The sequence below is a fragment of the Squalius cephalus genome, assembly GCF_949319135.1.
Source record: "Squalius cephalus genome assembly, chromosome: 16".
Lineage (NCBI taxonomy): Eukaryota > Metazoa > Chordata > Actinopteri > Cypriniformes > Leuciscidae > Squalius > Squalius cephalus.
In genome coordinates, this window is record NC_137137.1 from 26,580,394 (window position 1) to 26,601,899 (window position 21,506).

Here is a 21,506-nt window from a genome sequence, read left to right on the forward strand (position 1 = left end):
AGATGATTTAACGAGTTTAGTAAATTCTTCCTCTCCTATAGCAACAAATGAATAAAAATTTTCCTCAGGGAGACTACAATGCACTGCCTGATGCGATACTGTAGTAGACGGTTGCATAGTTATAATTTTCTCCCTGATATTATCAATCTTATAAGTGAAGAAATTCATAAAGTCATTACTGCTGTGTTGCTTGGAAACTTCGGTGCTTGAAGCTTTCTTTTTCGTTAGTTCAGCCACTGTTTCAAATAAATACCTAGGATTATGTTTATTTTCTTCTAATAGGGTTGTAAAATAAGCAGATCTAGCAGCTTCTCTGTAATTAATCGAGATCTCCTTCCATAAAATGCGAAATACCTCTCGTTTTGTTTTCTTCCAGTTGCGTTCCATTTTTCTGGCTGCTCTCTTAAGGGCCTGAGTGTTGTCGTTGTACCACGGCATTGGACAATTTTCTTTAATCTTCAAGCGCAACGGAGCAACTGTCTAAAGTTCAGTTCAATTCATTTCAAATTTATTTGTATAGCGCTTTTCACAATACATATTGTTTCAAAGCAGCTTTACAGAAAGTGCATTTCAGAAATGTACATAGAAAAATACAGTTAGTTAATCATGTATTAATTTAGGGCATAAACGTATCGCCAGCGTCAAGTCGTCTCTTCACAGGCGTCGAGTCGTCTCTTCAGAGGCGTCGAGTCGTCTCTGCACGGGTGTTGGGGCATCTGTAGTTTACATGGGAGGCTGGATACAAACTGGAGCTGACGATCTGTATTTACGTCGGGGCGCAACAGAAAAGCAGATGGGAAATAATTAGCGTAGCTGCTGTTCATAATATTAATGCATTCAATCTGATTCAACTGTAGTATAAAAGGTAAGTATTATGTGAATGCTTGGCTAAAGAGATGCGTCTTTAATCTAGTTTTAAACTGGGACAGTGAGTTTGAGCCTCAAACAAAATCAGGAAGGCCATTCCAGAGTTTAGGAGCTAAATGTGAAAACGCCCTCCCTCCTTTAGTGGACTTAGATATCCTAGGAATGACCAGAAACCTCGAATTTAGTGATCTTAAAGAGCGCGATGGATTGTAGGGCGATAGAAGTTCCGTTAAAGGGATACTTCAGGATTTAGCATTAAGCTTTGTATTAGTAGAAAACCTGTAGTATTTTCGAATTACCATGCTTTCCACCCTCATATCCCCCTGAGAGGAGAGATTTATGTATTTTTTGTCTGGAAAAAATCCTCCGATGACGCAAAAATCGTCATTTTGCATCATCTGAGGATTTTCTGTCCTGAGGCTAAAGACTACAGCCAGTAGAAGGCGTTGTTCCGCATGTTTTCAGCCCGCCCATACAGGGTGGGATCTCACTCACAGAATGTACACACAGTCAGCCGTCTTTCTTTGGAAGCTAAGCTAGCAGGCTCTTGTTCTGTGGAGAAAGCTGAATTGTAGGAGAAAGCTGAGTAGTAGGAGAAAGTTGAGTAAGTAGGGGTTACCATCCTCCTTTTCCCAGACTTGTCCGGCGGGCAAGACCGTTCAAAATGTCCGGGATTCGGCTTTTGCTTTCTGCGGTCGCCATTCATTGTTTACATGCACACCTCTCGTTTCAATCTAACTGAATTCATTCCGATCGGTGAATCTGAATGTAGTGTTTACATGAACGCTAAACAAGTGATCGGTTGATGTGCGTTTTAACATTGCTAAGAAAATTCCCGCACCTCCGTTGCGAGACCGGCGCATCTCAGGAATGATGCCACCGGCCTCGCGCCGTTCTCCCGCGGCCGTCAGCCTCGTCCTGCTCGCCACAATCTAGCCGAATCCCGGACATTTTGGGCGATCCCGAAATCCCAGGCAGACTCGTCACGGAGACTCACTGGTAGCCTAACCTTGTTTTAAACTGCGCTCTCTTACCAGTAGGCGTGGCCTCCTAGGGCAGCGAAGCAAGTGCATTCTGGGAGTTGTTGTCTTTCATCCACATGAGCCAAAAATACATTTTCTGGCTTTTCTCAGGCTAGAAAGCTCCAAATTAAAAAATTTCTTCACATTTCTTCTACATAAATGACCTATTTTAAATACACATTCATCTTTCCAGAGGTGAAGTATCCCTTTAAATACCCAGGAGCTAAACCATTTAGGGCTTTATAGGTCATTAGTAATACTTAGTAATACTTTGTAATTGATACGGAACTTTATAGGTAACCAATATAGAGATGATAGAATTGGTGTTATATGATCATATTTTCTTGACCTAGTAAGAACTCTAGCAGCTGCATTTTGGTCTAACTGTAGCTTGTTTATTGAGGATGCAGAACAACCAGCTAATAAAGCATTACAGTAATCTAGTCTCGAGGTCATGAATGCATGAACTAACTTTTCTGCATCAGAAACAGATAGCATGTTACGTAGCTTAGCAATGTTTCTAAGGTGGAAAAAGGCTGTTCTTGTAACATATGAAATATGATTTTCAAAAGACAAGTTGCGGTCTAATAGAACACCCAGGTCTTTTACTGTAGTGGATAAAGTAACAGGACATCCTTCTAAATTAAAGTTGTATTGTAAGAGGTTTTGTGGGCAGTTGTTTGGGCCAATAAGTAATACCTCCGTTTTATCTGAATTTAATAGCAGAAAATTACACGTCATCCAGTATTTTATATCTTTAACACACTGTCAATTTAGATAATTTATTGTTTTCATCTGGTCGTGATGAAATATATAATTGAGTGTCATCAGCATAACAGTGGAAATTAATTCCATGTTTTCTTATAATATTACCAAGTGGCAGCAAATATATTGAGAATAGCAGAGGGCCTAACACACATCCTTGCGGCACTCCATAGTTTACTGGCATTATCTTCGATTTTTCCCCATTTAAACAGACAAAATGGTAGCGGTCTGATAAGTGTGATCTAAACCAGCTTAATGCCTGTCCATGAACACCAGTGTAGTTTTGTAGTCTATCTAAGAGTATTTTGTGATCTATAGTGTCGAACGCAGCACTAAGATCGAGTAAAACTAGTATTGAGATACAGCCTTGGTCAGAAGCTAGAAGTAAATCATTTGTAATTTTAACGAGCGCAGTTTCTGTGCTATGATGCGGTCTGAATCCTGACTGAAATTTTTCATAGATATAATTTTCTTGCAAGAAAGAGCACAATTGAGCGGACACAACTTTTTCTAGTATTTTAGACATAAATGGAAGATTTGAAATGGGTCTGTAATTTGCTAGATTATTATGATCTAATTGTGGTTTCTTAATAAGAGGTTTTATAACTGCCAACTTGAATATTCTTGGAATATGACCTAAAGATAAAGACGAGTTAATAATATTGAGAAGAGGCTCTTCCACTACAGGTAACACTTCTTTCAGTAGTTTAGTGGGTATTGGCTCTAATAAACATGTTGTTGGTTTAGATGCAATGATAAGTTTATTTAGCTCTTCCTATCCTATAGTTGTAAAGCGCTGTAGTTTTTCTTGAGGGGCGATAATTGAAGCTGAATCATAAGACACCATTAAAGATTATACATTTACAATTGTGTTTCTGATGCTTTCTATTTTCTCAGTGAAGAAATTCAGAAAATCATTACTACTACACTGTAACGGAATATATTGCTCAGGTGACGTCTGTTAATTTGTTAGTCTAGCCACGGTGTTAAATAAAAACCTTGGATTATTTTGGTTATTTTCTATTAGTTTGCGCAGATGCTCAGCCCTGGCTGCTTTTAGGGCCTTTTTATAATGTGACATACTGTCTTTCCACACGATTCTAAAGACCTCTAAATTTGTTTTTCCATTTACGCTCTAAATTACGAGTTTCTCTCTTGATAACATGCGTAGCACTGTTGTACCATGGTGCTTTAATTTTCTCTCTAACCTTTTTTAATCTAATTGGTGCAACAATGTTTAATGTACTAGAGAAAATGGTGCCCATAGTGCTAGTCATTTCCTCTAGTTCATCTGTTTGTTTAGGTTCACTGAGCAGCTGAGATAGATCAGGTAAGCTATTTGAGAATCTATCTATAGTTGTTGGAAGGATTGTTCTGCCTGGTCGATAACGTGGCGCAACATGACAAATTTCAGCAGTACGTAGTATGCAAGTGACCATGTAATCATCACTTTGCGGTATAATATCTATATCAGTTGGATTGGTTCCATGTGATAAAATTAAATCTAGCGTATGATTAAGATGATGAGTGGGACCAGTGACGTTTTGCTTGACCCCAAAGGAGTTTAATAAATCTGTATACGCAGCCCCTAACGCATCATTTGTGTTATCTACGTGTATGTTTAAAATCTCCAACAATTAATGCTTTATCGACATTGACCAATAGATCTGAGAGAAAGTCTGCAAACTCTTTTAGGAAATCAGCGTAGGGCCCTGGCGGTCTATATACAGTAGCCAAGGCTAGAGATAATATGGATTTCTTTCTTACATCTAAGAGAGTAACATTTAGCCCAAGTACTTCAAACGAATTAAACCTGTGACCTGTTTTCTGAGTAACATTAAGAATATCTCTGTAGATTGTTGCAACACCGCCGCCGCGACCAATCAGACGGGGCTCATGCTTATAACAGTATCCAGGAGGAGTAGACTCATTAAGACCGAAATAATTATTTGGTTTAAGCCAGGTTTCAGTAAGGAAAAGTACATCGAAACTATTATCTGTGACCATTTCATTTACAATAACCGCCTTAGGTGTGAGCGATCTAATGTTAAGAAGACCTAGCTTTATAAATTGTTTTTGTTCACTAATATTGAGATTTTCTGGTTTAATCACAATTAGATTTTTCCTAGATCCTACAGTAGATTTAATGTTTGACCTCACTAAACGAGGAATAGACACAGTTTCAATATAATGTTCTACATTGGTACTTTATATCAATTAAGTTTGGACAGCAAAGAGTGTGATTTGGACTTTGACTTACTAGTCATATGGTGTGCAACGCTTTGGAGATGTTGTCCGACAGAAGAGCCACTCCGATTCTGCTGGGGTGAAGGCCATCAGCACGGAAGAGCCTAGGTCGCTCCCAGAACAGATTCCAATTATTTACAAAGAGCAGTCTCTGTTCATTACACCATGACATTAACCATTCATTTAGAGCAAATAATCTACTGAACCTTTCTTGTCCTAGTCGGTATGTGGGAAGCGGAGCAGACACGATGATCGTTGTTTCAGGCGATGTGCTGCGTACCGTCTCGATCAGGCTCCTGTAGTCCTTCTTCAGAACCTCCGTCTGCCGCAGCCTGATGTCGTTCGTTCCCGCGTGCAGCACGACAGCTCCGATGCGCTCGTCACCGTTCAGGGTCTCGGGGACCTGCGCAGCTACATCGAGAACACGACCACCAGGAAAGCAGTGAGTGCGCACCTTACCTTTACCTGAGGTAGCGTGGACATGCCGGACGATGGAACTGCCGATGATCACAGCGTCGCGTTCCATCTCGCGTAGAGGGGAGAAGCGGTTCCGGGTGGAGATCTCGAAGACCGGGAGGGGCGGAGAGGTCTTTGCTCTGGTCTTCCACCGTGGAATCACCCGGGTCCGTGGTGTTGAGTCGGTGCCGGAGTGAACGAAACCAGGGATGATCGCGTCCTGGCTGCTCGGGTCCTGTGCAGAGAAACACACGGAGTAAACGAGGTCGGAGTCAAAAGGTTACTAACTACTGACGTGTGAGCATCGGCGCGTGATGTTTCAAGCGCGGATCGCCGATCTCGCAGCTCGGCCTGTCTCTCTAGTAGGTCGCGGATATGCTTCTTCACGGACTCAAGCTCTAACTGCACAGAATGCAGCTCGAAGGTGTCCTCACCTGCACTCAAAGGTAACGTTAGACACACATCCGTTATATTCGCCATTATAGCAGATGTGCTATAATGGCGAAGTATAGCTTTCAGTGATACGGGTGTAAATAAGACGATAGATGGGCGCGACCACGCGTGCAATGCTAGTGGGCTAAGGCTAGTAGCGGAAGTTCGGAAGGTTGGATATAAGTAGCAATATCAAAGCAATCCGATTGTTTTTTAAAGAGAATAGTATTCCAGATATGTTCACACGCTATAAAAATGAAAATGTTCGTTTGTAAAAGAGTGTAAAGAAGAAAATCAAGGTTTCTGAATTAATTAGACGGAGCTCCAAACACAACAACGCACTCCAGAGTTGTGTTGTTGTGTTGGAAAGTGCTGGAAAAGAGAGAGTTAAAAGTTTCTGTTGTAGTATCTAGTTCTTCTAAGCTATCTGGGATGCTGAGATGATGAAACTGATCAGGAAGATTATTAATAAAGCAATCTTTAGTGGCAGAAGTGATAGGTCTAACATATTTGAAACACGGAGTCGGCTTTGCAGCCTTGGCTAAATGTAATTTACACAAGACTAGATGATGATCTGAGATGTCATCGCTCTGCTGCAGAATTTCAACGGCATCGACATCTATTCCATGTGATAATATTAGATCTAGAGTATGATTACGACGAGTCGGTCCTGACACGTGTTTCTAACTCCAATTGAGTTTACAATGTCTTTAAATGCCAAACCCAATGCATCTTTTTCATTATCGATGTCTATATTAAAATCACCAACAATTAGTATTTTATCTGCAGTCAATATTAATTCTATTAGACAAGGTCAACGAAGGTTGATCGGAACAAAACACGGTGGGCATGTTCAACTCATGGCCCTAGAGGTCTGTAAGAAATTTGAAAGAAATTGGCCACTAGATGGCACTAACGAATTTTATGTCTCTGTAATCAAGTGGTGTTTCACACATCCACACAATATGCATATCATTTGATAGATCTCCTCATTCTGGACAACTTCTGTCAATCAAATAATTTAAATATTTGTGATTATTTGAAAACTCTACTTTTTCTAACTCCTCATAGGCCGTCCGATTTGCTCGAAACTTTACATGCATCATCTAGGGACCCTCATGGCAAAAAGTTGTCAAAAGAATTGTGATCGATGAAACCGTTTAGCAGATACAATTTTTTATATATTTCTGGTATGGCCCATTGTGAGTAACATGTCTATATATTGTGTGCACAAAGTAGAAACTTCACAAAACTGTGTAGATATGGAGTACAACTGATTTTGAATAAATGTGCCAGGTTTCAAGGATTTCTGATGCTCAGAGGGTTCACAGTACATTCTATCAAACATTTAAACTGAAGATGAAGCCTTTAATACTACTGTTGTCCACAAGAGGGACAATACATCTTTTTAATCTAATCTTTATCATTATCCATTATTAGCTGATAAACAAATGTTTAAAACCATTTTTTTCAAAGAATTAGGTTGCACTGGTACTATAGATCTATATCATTTGCGTATTCTCTATCATGGATATTTTATGGTTTCAGGCCTACATTTCGGTTTGGCCTAGACCCTAACAGCATATGGCGCTTTTCCATTACACAGTACCAGCTCGCCTCGACTCGGCTTTGTTTGTTTTTCCACTGTGTAAAAGTTGTACCTGTACCTGCTTCCAGGTACTTTTTTTCATACCACCTCCGGCGAGGTTCTAAGCGAGCTGAGGCGATACTAAAATGTGACGTGAAAACACGGCAGACTTGCTGATTGGTCAGAGAGAATCTTCACTATTCACTGCGTCATCATTGCACACGCCAGACGGAGTATCCTGAATAAAAAGCAGCAAAAACAAAAACATCCAAAAACAGCATACACTCGATTTCCTCCATTGTCCTGTGTGTGTGGGTAGCGGGTGTGTCTCGTGCATAGACAGTAAAATAAAGGTCTCGCGTAGAAGATTAAGTCACGGCAGTTTCCTGCGGCGTCGCTATGACGACCAGGTACTATTGTGGAGGTACTATCTGCAATGGAAAACGGAGCGAAAAGCGAGACGAGTCGAGTTGAGCTGGTACTGGTAATGGAAAAGCGGCAATAGTTGGTATGAAGGTCTTAAATGCTTGAACCCCGTTAATTGCTGCTTGCAATTATTATTTTTATTATTATTATTATTATTATTGTTATTATTATTATTATTATTATTATTATTGTTATTATTGTTATTATTATTGTTATTATTATTATTATGATTATGATTATGCTGAGGAGATTAAACTGATCAGGAAGATTATTTATAAAGCAATATTTAATGGCAGAAGTTATAGTTATTCATTTATTTGTAACAGGGAGTTGGTTTTGCAGCCTTGGCTAAATGCTGCGAATACACGAGACTAGATATATTATTGTCACATTGAAATTCTGAAGCAGAGCAATAACATCTCAGATCATTATCTAAAGTATGATGAGACAATGAGTGGGTCCTGACACCTGTTGTCTCCAGTAGAATTTAGAATGTCTGTAAATGCCAATGAGTCTTTTTCCTTATCTATATGGATATTAAAATCACGAATAATTAGGACTTTATCTGCTGCCAGTACTAACTCCGTTAGAAAATCAGCAAATTATTTGATAAAGTCTATATGGTGCCCTGGTGGCCTGCATACAGTAGCCAGCACAAATGTCAAACGTGATTTATCACTTACGCAGTACTGGCTCTTTAGGTTTAGGTTCATTAAAAAAATTAGGTAGGGCATATTCTGGGTCTTAGCGCTAGTTTATGATATACATTTTTGTAAGCTTTATATTCTAATCACTGACATGTCAGACACACTTTTGGCAGAATTCTAATGCCCTTGCGTTATTCAGCCTGAGGGTGGTGCTCTAATGATGATTGACATACTTTAGTACGCACGACAAACAAATAGAGTGCCATCTTAGAATTGCCTTAATGTATTTATTGTGTCCGAATGTTGTTTTAGAATGTTGCAAGTTAGGAATTCCAGTGAGGAAAAACAAAGTCATGTCTATTCTCAGAACAGAACTACTGTATATAAAAGCTATTAACATGAGCATGTTTAAACTAAAGGGTGTATACTTTCATTAATTTGATATGCTACTCCACATAGGAAGAACAGACATGCCAACTAGTTACTGACCTGATGCAGACACACAGCTGAAGCAGACTGATAGCATCTTGTTCTGGAGCGAGGTTTACGTAGCGTCACATGAACATAAGCGTGGCAGACAGAAATCTGCCCCAATGGCTCTCTATGAGAGCGCGCTGCAGTTCCATTTTTCACCACAGATTTACATTGGAAAATTGGAAGATTTACACTCATCAATTGGGTGCTGTAGAGCTAGGGAGGGCTCAGGAACCGGCTGCCCCGCTTAGTATTATAAATACATGCCTGCCAAATCCATGTGCTTCATTTTAAAATATCCTGCACACTTTATGACATTAAATGGTTTAGAAAATGCCGTCTCGCAGTCATCCAGTTGCCCTGCTGCGCAAGCTCTACAGCCGGAACCGAACAATGTCGGTTATCTATCAACTATCCTCGATTAAAGTTTGGATTAGTCTCTAGTTCGGAAATCTTCTGTCAGCCTGTGTCACCCTGCATTTATGACATGTGAAACCCTCATCGCTGACAGAGAATGCTAGACCTGTCAATGGCGTTGCACAGTTACAACCACTTTACAGTTTTACATTGTAACAATGTATGTTGTTATGGAAAGAAGGATGCGGGAACCGGTGAATGCTTAACATACTTTAATTCCAAAATAAACAAACAAAACGAAAGTACCTTTATCCCTCACAGATGAATGCCACACACACATAAACAAAACAATACCGGTACGGTGTGCAGGTGAACCCTCATCATCAATCATGCCACCGGCCTTGTGCTGTTCTCTCACAGCTCTCGGACCTGCCCTGCTGGCCAAATATGAGGGTACTCCTGAGACTGCTCTCTCCCACACACCCCCCACACACCCCCCACCCCAGTCACGGCGGCCGTGGCACATGGGGGTAAGGACAGACGAGGTGAAAAAAGGAGATGGAAGCATGAGGAGCAAAATAGACGAGCTTGAAACTCCTCTGCCTCTTCATCGCCGGCCTGGCAGCAATCTCCCCGTTCCCTCTGTCTGCCTGCTCCTTGCCATCATGGCAGACGGCAGCAGGCCTGGCGCGCAGGTGGCGCTCATCATTAATCACTTGCCTCATGCCGTTCTCTCATGGCTCCAAGCCACACCCTGCTTGCCGCATACGGCACTTGCATACCAGTCTGCCACTTTTGGCTCAAAATAATAGCAAAACATACAAAAAAGATGCAAACAGATGTTTGCTCTTACCTCATCGAATATGTGCAGTTTAAAGTGTAAAACACTGAAAAATTTAAATATCTACAGAAAAGAAACAAAAATAACTTTTTTCATCAAGTAAAAGTTTAGTTTTAGTCCTCAGCAATGTTATGATTTGACACTTGATTATGATTTGAGCAGTTAAATAAGGAAATATTTGTTTAAATATTGCAAATATTTAGCAAATAACAAATAACACAGGCTTTCTTTTTCTTTAGGTGGTGCAGAATACAGAGCCGGCAGTTCATGTGAGAGGCCAGGAGCCCCTTACTGCCTCAATGCTGGCAGCTGCACCATTAAAAGAGCAGAAACAACTCCTGGGTATTTTACACACACAGTCAATTAACCATTAGGTTTGAAGATGTTTGCACTTTGAATAATTTTATCAACAAAGTGATGCTGACTTGTAATACCCTCTCTACTGAAGAGTATTGTTATTTCTGGAAATAGTACAGCATGGGTGTCCAAGGGCCACTGTCCTGCAGAGTTTGTCTATCCCTAATTAAACACCTGAACCAAAGTAATCAAGTCTTTCAGGATTACTAGAAACTTACAGACAGGGATTTTGTGACAAATTGAAGCTAAACTCTGCAGGGATTTTGCCCTCTAGGACCAGGATTGCACACCCGTGTAGTACAGTGAATAAATTGAATAAACTACTTTATTCTGTAGTTCTGTAATATTTATACATGAAAACAAATGCATTCATCCCCTTAGAAAAAGACTAGAGTGCTGACACTTTACAGTGTATGACTATTTAGTGGAAAACTGCCGCTATTGAATGGCTTCAAAAGACTTTGAACAAAGCACATAAGCTCTACGTACTACATCATATTGTAATTAAAATGACTAAATTGTTTGCATCCCATACAGGTGAGCGGCTTTATCCTCTTATCCAGGCTTTGCATCCTGCACTTGCGGGAAAGATCACAGGCATGCTTCTGGAGATTGACAACTCTGAACTACTGCACATGCTTGAGTCTCCAGAGTCCCTGGACTCTAAGGTTCCACCAGTCAAAACTAATTCTCTAGGCCAGTAAAGATGCAGTCTCAGAGATCAGTTTTTGTTTGATCATTGTGACTTTTTTATTCTTTAGGTTGAGGAGGCAGTAGCAGTACTTCAGGCTCATCAAGCCAAGGAACTGTTGACTAAGTGAGGAAGCTCTGTAAGGCAGGTAATCTGTTTAGTTTTCTAGCTTAATACTTGGCCTTACTCATGTACAATTCCAATGAGTAGCACATATGAGTGTTACACAAATGTTGAACATTTTTATTTAATTTTTGAAGGCATGCAACTGAAGGTCTGTGAATGTTGTTCCAGAGAATGGGGGAAAGGAAAACCGTCGAAAACAGCACTTCAGATTCATGTTATTTAATCCATGGTTTGCACACTGCAAATGTCCTTTTTCTCTCCACAATGTTAAGTTTGTTCTGATTTTGTTTAAAAAAAAAAGAAGGAAAAAAAAGAAAATGACAAGAAAGGCTAAAAAAATATTTTTTGAAATTTCTGTGTGCAATAAAATGGTCCTGGCTTAATAGACATGCAAATGGAGTTCAAAAGTGTCTTATTCTATTTTTTTGTTGTTGTTTTTTATGTGGGATTTTTTTTTTTTTTTTACAACAATACAATAAAAGAAAAAAAAGTAAACAAATTACATTCTGCCAAATACTCAATGTACTCTACAGGGTACACATTCAAAAATACAGAAATTAATATCTAAAATATAAAGTTATGCCTTAAATGAATTCTAGTAGTAGGATTATATTCTAATATTCTTAAAAAAAAAAAAATATTGTATACAATAATTTATCTAAATAGGGTTTTCACAGATATTGGAATACTCACTCCTCTACTCCAAAAAACATATAAAAGTAGACCACACTTCCAAATACTCTAGTGCTCTTTTTGTAGTGTGTTTTTGAAGACTAAAATCTCATCTTTTAATATAATTTCATTATTTAATATTATGTATCTGTATTATTATTCTTTATTAATATTCATAATCAGTTGTATTATCTTATGAAGTTTAAAATGCATGAGTTAGACTATAGATTGCATGGACACGTGTTTAAGGAACATATTTTAGACACAAGGAGGGTAGCTGGGAGGATTATATATTCTGCTTAAAGGTATGTGTGCAATGCCACGTTCATTGACCAGAGCTGTTCCGATGATGATACTTTAAATGTGTACAGTTGGTATGCTCTTTGCAAGGAAAGGAATTTTTCAACTGATGCAAATGTACCATTTGTATACCACTAATGTAACACAGAGGGATAGTGGATTGTACCATGTGTAAGCATTAGGTATACATTCCATTTTTAAACATAAGCAACATGTTTTTCTACCTTACAAGAAAGTTGAAAGTCATTCAGTTGTGTATTTAAGCTCAATCCTTATTGTACTACAGCAGAGTGTTAAAAGCGCTATATAAATGAAGATGACAGAGAAACACGGAAACGCATAGACCTGGCATGAATATAACATCTCAGAGTTTCTCTCCTGATATATAAGAATAAAGATTTTTCGGTAACACTTTATAATAAGTTCAGTTGTAAGTCATTTATAAGTGGTTAGCTAATGATGAACTAATCATTTACAAAACATTCATAAATGATTAGCAAGTGATATAATAACATTTTATGTATGTTTTGTAAATTCCGTTACAACATCTAATGATTAGTAAATGATTAACTAATTATTTACAAAACATACATATGCGTTTAATAAATTATTTTTTGTATGTGTGTAGCAATTAGAGGGTGCAGAAAGTGTTGTAAATGCCTTGTATACACATACAGATAATTTGTAACAGGTAAGTAACAGTGTTCAACACGATGTGTAAACGCATGAATAAATCATTTACAACACTTTCTGCATCCCCAATCTAAAGTGTAAACTATTCATCACTTGTAAATGTGCTACACATCATTCGTAGGTAAGATTTGTTGATCTTATGCCTTATTGATTCTTGAAGTGGTCAGTTACACTTTAGATTAGGGGATGCAGAAAGTGTTGTAAATGATTTATTCATGCGTTGACACATCTATAACAGGTGTTGAACACTGTAGTGTTTACTGCAGTGTAAGTGCTGACTGGTGAGGGTATAGACAGCTGTCTTCTCTGAAACACATGGAGTATTTAACCACTGTGCACCTGATGTGAGCAAAACATACAAAAAAAGTAACATTTATTAAACATTTATGAAACGCATAGTCATGTTTTGTAAATGATTAGTTAATCATTAACTAATCAATTGAAAAATGACAACTGAATCTACAAAATATACATAAAATAATGAACATATTACTTATTAATCATTTATGAACGCATATTCATGTTTCATAAATGATTAGTTAATCATGTACTAATCAGTTGTAAATGACTTGTAACAGAAGTTACAAAACATACATAAAATGTTAGCATATCACTTGCTAATCATTTATGAATGTTTTGTAAATGATTAGTTCATCATTAACTAACCACTTATAAATTACTTACAACTGAACGTTATTATAAAGTGTTAGCTTTTGCTTGGCAAGATAACTGGTGTCTGGTCCCGTGAATCAAATAATAACGGGGAAAAGGCTTAATTCCAAGTCTACAATTTGGCGTCACGAACAACAGGATCGCATCTTCAGGCATTTGTCTCAATCATTTCAGGTAAGACCTTATTTCATTGTAAAATAATTCTAAGTCTGCCTGATGATTAGACATTGACTGAACCTGCTTAAAAGAAGTGTGTTATTTAAAGTACCAGTTGTGTTGCCAAAGAATATATATGTCAGAAATAGGAAAATAATTAAAAAATGTTGAATTTGATGTGGCTTATTTAAGTTGATCTGATCAGTAAACCTCTAAAATATTTGAATGATGCTGGGGAAGTTTTTTTTTTTTTTTTTTTTTTTTTTTTTTTTTTTTAAAGACTTTAAAAAGTGGATCTTATTTTTTAGAAAGAAGACCATTTAGTAAAATTGTGGGAGAAATAGCTGTAAGGCGATTTAGCAATTAGCTTGATCATGACTGGGAGGTGGTTGGAATATGGCGAGACTGTAAAAAAAAGGACAGAGTAATCTCTAAAATATTTCCAACACACCGAAGAATCGTTTCAGAGGGAAACGAGGATAGTGTGACAAGCGGTGATTTATAGCGGTTTAGTGGCGGAACTGTGCTCTGAGGTAGTGCAGTATGATAACCCTAAAATGCTTAAACACACTTAGGATTGAACCCTTAGAAGAAGGGAATCAATAGAATTTGGAGCTAGAATCACGTGCATTCTGATTTTGAAAATGAAGCTGTTCAATATTTGAGGAGGACACTGATCAACTTAAAAAAAAAAAGAGAAAAAATAAATAAATGGATAAATACTGATCAGAGAGTGAAGTAGCCCCTCCCTTCGGAATTTGCTCTATACACACATACATACAGTTGGAGAAGGGAAAGAGAGTGAAGCAGCCCCTCCCTTCGGAATTTGCTATACCTCCATACACACACACATACATACATAGCCCTGCTGTTCTGAGCGCACAAATAACAAATGATTGACAAATAATTTGCAAGATGGCAGAAAGTGGCTGTAACGGCAGAACAATATCTGCTTGGTAAAGGAAAAACGAGAAGCAAGCTAAGCTTTTGAAAAAAGGACTGGATATTAATGCATCTATGGATGTGCAGTTAAGCTGGTTCGAGTCCCAAAAAAGACAAGATCAAATCAAAAGCATTCCCAAAACTGGCAGCTCATTGGATTGTGAAACAAGGTGTAATCTGTTGCGGTATTAATGGTTGTCCAGTTCCACTTGTTGAAGCAATGTGGCAAATACCAGAAGAGCTCAGCTACCTTAATAACTTAGAACAACATTTGATTTCATTGCATATTCCATTTATGAAATTGTTGGCTTTACCTAAAGGTGGTCAAAATGGAGTTCATGGTCCTGTCACTTGTGTGCCAGCTAATGTTAAAAACACAACAAATGTCTTAGAACAGAAGCTGAAGGGTCTTTCGTAAGTGTAAAGTTAAAGCGCAAATTAACTTATAAAGGTTTACAGCCTGTAGATATTGGGCAAGAAGTCCTTGATCAGTACTTTGATGGGATCTTGAGTGTAGCTCCTGCTGAAGGGAATAATCCAGTGAAAATGCTTGCTGATGAAACAAACGAGGCAAAATGTTTTCCTGTTTTATTTCCAGATGGTAGTTCAATTTATCGCGACAAAAGGGCACAGAGATTAACATTGTCACGCTATTTTAATAATAGAATTTTGCATGCAGACGGAAGATTTGCGCAAAATGTTGAATACATTTTTTGTGCACAGTATTTGTCTGAAGTTGAAAAGGTAGTGTCTAGTGTATCTATTGCTCTAAGGAAAGGACATGGCTGTAGTAAATCCATACCAAGTGATATGTTTAAAGACACAGAGACCTTGAGGCAAGTACTTAATTTTGATGAAGGGTACAGGTTTTTGAAACCCATCCGAGGAACTCCATCATTCTGGCAAGGTGTGCAAAAAGATTTGTTTGCTATTGTAACATTCAGATCATATCAGTAAACTTGCACGTACTGTTTACGTCATTACGTTTGTATAGGTATCAGGCGGAGGGATATGGGCACTATGTTGTGAGCGAGGGCTGGTAGAGGTGACCCAGTAATAAAGCACTGTATGCAACGTTCGGTCTGATTTTATTTGTAGGCTAACCAAACGCTACTCATAAAATACTACAGCTATGGTTAGACAGTTGGGCATTCCCAATTGGTTTTGCTCGTTTTCATCTGCTGACATGAGATGGACAAATTTGATGTCAAGTATTTTAAAACATGAAGGAAGACAGGAAACTTTAGACCAGCTAGAATGGGCTGACAAATGTGAGCTTTTGCGTCGTAATTGTCACGCTCATGGGTAGATGATGAATGAAGGATGCGTAGTCAAAAGTACAAAAACAGCAAAGGTTTAATTCTCAACAGGCAAACAAACTGAACAGTGTGCTGGTGCACAAACAATAACCGACCATGATGAGTGAAAACCAGGAACTTAAATACACAGACAGATGAACACAAGACAGGTGATGCAGATGATGACGAACAGGTGGTAAATGAAGGGAGTGAGTTCAGGTGAGGAGACAAGGAGGATTCTGGGAACTGTAGTGAAGACGAAGACAGACGGTGAATGTGACATTACTCCCCCCTCCCGGTAGGCGCGTCCTCGCGCTGTAGACAGACCAACAAATGGGTGGGAGGGTGGGCGCCCTGGAGGCTGACAAGGGCGTGGCTTGGCAGGACAGGGAGCCTCCAGGGCGGAGCTGGCAGTTCAGGTGACCAGGGCGAAGACGGCCTTTCAGGCGGCCACGGCGGAAACGACCCCTCGGGCGGCCACGGCGGAGACGACCCTTCGGGCGGCCACGGCGGAGACTACCCTTCGGGCGGCCATGGCGGTGCGGACCCCTCGGGCGGCCATGGCGGTGCGGACCCCTCGGGCGGCCATGGCGGTGCGGACCCCTCGGGCGGCCATGGCGGTGCGGACCCCTCGGGCGGCCATGGCGGTGCGGACACCTCGGGTGGCTATGGCGGTGCGGACCCCTCGGGCGGCCATGGCGGTGCGGACCCCTCGGAACTGCGGAACTGATGGACCCTCGGGCGTCCAGGGCGGAACTGATGGACCCTCAGGCGTCCAGGGCGGAACTGATGGACCCTCGGGCGTCCAGGGCGGAACTGATGGACCCTCGGGCGTATGGCCCCCCCCAAAAAATTTCCTGGGGAGGCTCCCCAGTATGGAGTCCTGAGCCAGCGATGAAGAGGACTCTGAGCTGGGCAGGACCAGCGGCGAAGAGGGCTCTGAGCTGGGCAGGACCAGCGGCGAAGAGGGCTCTGAGCTGGGCAGGACCAGCGGCAAAGAGGGCTCTGAGCTGGGCAGGACCAGCGGCGAAGAGGGCTCTGAGCTGGGCAGGACCAGCGGCGAAGAGGGCTCTGAGCTGGGCAGGACCAGCGGCGAAGAGGGCTCTGAGCTGGGCAGGACCAGCGGCGAAGAGGGCTCTGAGCTGGGCAGATCCAGCGATGAGGGCTCGGTGCTGGGCAGATCCAGCGATGAGGGCTCGGTGCTGGGCAGATCCAGCGATGAGGGCTCGGTGCTGGGCAGATCCAGCGATGAGGGCTCGGTGCTGGGCAGATCCAGCGATGAGGGCTCGGTGCTGGGCAGATCCAGCGATGAGGGCTCGGTGCTGGGCAGATCCAGCGATGAGGGCTCGGTGCTGGGCAGATCCAGCGATGAGGGCTCGGTGCTGGGCAGATCCAGCGATGAGGGCTCTGAGCTGGGCAGATCCAGCGATGAGGGCTCGGTGCTGGGCAGATCCAGCGATGAGGGCTCGGTGCTGGGCAGATCCAGCGATGAGGGCTCGGTGCTGGGCAGATCCAGCGATGAGGGCTCGGTGCTGGGCAGATCCAGCGATGAGGGCTCGGTGCTGGGCAGATCCAGCGATGAGGGCTCGGTGCTGGGCAGATCCAGCGATGAGGGCTCGGTGCTGGGCAGATCCAGCGATGAGGGCTCGGTGCTGGGCAGGAATGAGGGCTCGGTGCTGGACGGGACCAGCGGCGAAGAGGGCTCTGAGCTGGGCGGAACCAGCGGCGAAGAGGGCTCTGAGCTGGATGGGACCAGTGGCGAAGAGGGCTCTGAGCTGGATGGGACCAGCGGCGAAGAGGGCTCTGAGCTGGATGGGACCAGCGGCGAAGGGCAGATCCAGCGATGAGGGCTCGGTGCTGGGCAGGAATGAGGGCTCGGTGCTGGACGGGACCAGCGGCGAAGAGGGCTCTGAGCTGGGCGGAACCAGCGGCGAAGAGGGCTCTGAGCTGGATGGGACCAGTGGCGAAGAGGGCTCTGAGCTGGATGGGACCAGCGGCGAAGAGGGCTCTGAGCTGGATGGGACCAGCGGCGAAGGGAGATCCAAGCCAGGCGGGACCAGCGGCGAAGAGGGCTCTGAGCTGGATGGGACCAGCGGCGAAGGGAGATCCAAGCCAGGCGGAACCAGCGAGAAGAACCTCTCTGCAGGCGTGATGTTCTCAGTCTCAAGCACGGCGGGCATGACGCTCACTGTCTCAGGCACGGCGGGCATGACACTCACAGTCTCAGGGGCGGCGGGCACGACGCATATTGCCTTGGTCTCGGCAGCTCTGACGTGAAATGCGGGCTCGGCTGGACTGGCGTGAAGTGCAGGCTCGGCTGGACTGACGTGAAGTGCAGGCTCGGCTGGACTGGCGTGAAGTGCAGGGTTGGGTGACATTCCTGACCGGGGCGCAACACTCTCCAGACACCGGATTACCGTCTCTTTCCAGGAAAGTCCAGTGATGTCTGGGAGGTTGAGGGGACGATGGAAAGTAGCCCCGATCAGGAATAGTGTGCTGAGGGTTTCATCCTCCAAAGAACTTGTGAGGGCGAGCTGAAAAAACTTCCGGGAGAAATCCAGGATGTCGTGGTTCTCCTGGGCCACAAGGATGAAATTGAGGTGTTCGTCCATCTTGTCTTTTGGTCGGTTATTCTGTCACGCTCATGGGTAGGTGATGAAGATGATGAATGAAGGATGCGTAGTCAAAAGTACAAAAACAGCAAAGGTTTAATTCTCAACAGGCAAACAAACTAAACAGTGTGCTGTGCACAAACAATAACCGACCATGATGAGTGAAAACCAGGAACTTAAATACACAGACAGATGAACACAAGACAGGTGATGCAGATGATGATGACGAACAGGTGGTAAATGAAGGGAGTGAGTTCAGGTGAGGAGACAAGGAGGATTCTGGGAACTGTAGTGAAGACGAAGACAGACGGTGAATGTGACAGTAATCCTGTTACTGCAGCTCGCATATTTGATTTTAGGTGGCATTGTTTTTTAAAAGAGGTGCTTATGTCACCTGTTCACCCCATAGGAGAAATTGTAGATTATTTTTATAGGGTTGAATTTCAACAACGTGGTTCTCCCCATGTTCATTGTTTGTATTGGATCAAAAATGCTCCACAAATAGATAAAAATTCTGATGTGGAGGTTGTTGACTTTATAGATAAATATGTTACCTGTGAAGTGCCCATTGAAGATGAGAACTTGCGCAGTATTGTCACATCTGTGCAATGTCACAGTAAACATCATTCTAAAACATGCAAAAAGAAAAACAGTCTGTCGTTTTAACTTTCCTAAGCCACCATCAATGCAGACGTTCATATGTCGAAGAAAGGTAGATGTGTCTGAGGTACCCTTGTGAAAAAGAAGTGTGCTTAATTGTATTGAAAGTGTACTTTTTGTGTGCTTAAAATAATCAAAGTATACTTTTTGAAAAGTGCACTTGCAGATAATATAATAAAATTAAAATTAAAGACCACTTAAGTGTACTTAAAGGGAATACACTTTAATGACAATATTTATTAACACACTTAAGTGCACTTTTTACAAATGCACTTTGTAATAATATCTAATTAAGTTTAACTTAAAGTAAGTACACTTTCATCACAATATTTAAAAACACACTTAAGTGCATTTAAAAAAATGCACTTTGTAATAATGTCTAATTAAGCTTAACTTAAAGAAAGTACACTTTCATCACAATATTTATAAACACACTTAAGTACAATTTTTACAAATGCACTTTGTAATAATATCTAATTAAGTCTAATTTAAAGTAAGTACACTTTCATCACAATATTTCTTAACACACTTAAATACACTTTTTAAAAATGCACTTTGTAATAATGTCTAATTAAGTTTTACTTAAAGAAAGTACACTTTTATCATAATATTTATAAACACACTTAAGTGCACTTTTTACGAATGCACTTTGTAATAATATCTAATTAAGTTTAACTTAAAGTAAGTACTCTTTCATCACAATATTTATAAACACACTTAAGTGCATTTTTAAAAATGCACTTTGTAATAATGTCTAATTAAGCTTAACTTAAAGAAAGTACACTTTCATCACAATATTTATAAACACACTTAAGTGCACTTTTTACAAATGCACTTTGCAATGTCTACTAAGTTTTACTTAAACATACATTTTAAATAATTATGATTTATAGTGTTTTAAATTTATTAAAGTTAAAGTTATAAGTTATTAAAGGGAATTTATTTTGATGTATTGACTAATATATAAAATAACAGTTTTAATGGAAAACATGGAAAATAATTGATTTTAATTCCAACTCAAGTGTGTTGTCCAAAATTAATTTGTTAATGTATTTTAAATGTGTTTTGTCTATAATATATACTGTGTGCATTATGCAGTTGAAATGTATTTTTCCAATACATCTGCTTATACAGTATAATCCAGTACAACTTATTGTTGACATTTTTATCACCAGCCCTTGCTCTATGAACTCAACTAGTGTCAGCTTTCTACATAATATTTGAAAATAAAATGTAATATATGAGAGGAGTCTAATAGTAATGTGTTGTAGCTACTTTACATCTGTGAACATAATACTTTCAATATCATTATGTTGTTCTAAGTCAATTAAACACACATTTAAATTGTATTAATTGCGAGCAAAAGTTAAACAAATGTAAACAAAATGAATTTGCATTTAAATTCAGTTAAAATACATTTAATTTTAATCACACTAGACTACATTGATAAAAAAGATTGACTTTTAGTTAGGTTAATGAGTAAAGTTTTGTAAACTTACAGAGTTTAACAACACAATGAGTTAGAACAACTTCAACTTAAACAGAAAAGCTGAAATAACATTTAACCATGCATGATATATGAATATTTTGTTTAATGCGCATGCGCGAGAAATACTACGTCATTATGACGCTCTACTTCACTAGAGTTTGAAAAATGCGCTATGTTTTGCGATCCGTTTGCGATGCGTGATGATACTGAAGCTAGCCAAACAAGAGAACAAAAGGAGCACCACGTTTGGATGTTTGTTTGCAGATGAGACGTTATGCAGCAAATAATCAGTCAAGTAAGTATATATTGATGCTTTCTTTGGTTAATTATTTTTTCACCGTAACATGTCAGTTGCTGAGTGCATTTTAATCGCATATATTATAAACTCAATAGACTCGGGAGGTGAATTAATCATGTTTTCAATAATTTATATATGATTGCATTCTAATAATGTCTTACATTGTAATGTGAGGAAAGCGTGTGTGGTCGTGTTCGAGGAATTTGGTTGCTGATTTATTTTTTAAAACTAAACCGACTTTTTTAATTATTTTAAACAAGCTACTAAACATTTGCTGAATGCTGATCCAATATTGTAACACTCGAAGACGTTTATATACATTTAATACAAATAATCAATCTTATAACCACCATAAATATTTAATATATTACCCACCTCTATAAAAAATGCTTGTAATGTGTTCAATTTCATTTTGTAT

At 40.3% G+C, this 21,506-nt stretch overlaps 1 protein-coding gene across 1 annotated transcript in view; it reads left to right on the forward strand.

Moving 5' to 3' along the window:
* Positions 1-11,509, forward strand: part of pabpc1l (poly(A) binding protein, cytoplasmic 1-like) — a 117,992-nt gene extending 106,483 nt beyond the window's left edge. Inside the window, exons 13-16 of the mRNA XM_079896020.1 lie at positions 10,362-10,464; positions 11,017-11,147; positions 11,241-11,318; positions 11,431-11,509. Of these exons, the coding sequence (XP_079752146.1) occupies positions 10,362-10,464; positions 11,017-11,147; positions 11,241-11,300 (294 nt within the window). The 3' untranslated portion in view covers positions 11,301-11,318; positions 11,431-11,509. The remainder of the gene's footprint in view (positions 1-10,361; positions 10,465-11,016; positions 11,148-11,240; positions 11,319-11,430) is intronic.
* The last annotated feature ends 9,997 nt before the right edge of the window (positions 11,510-21,506 follow it).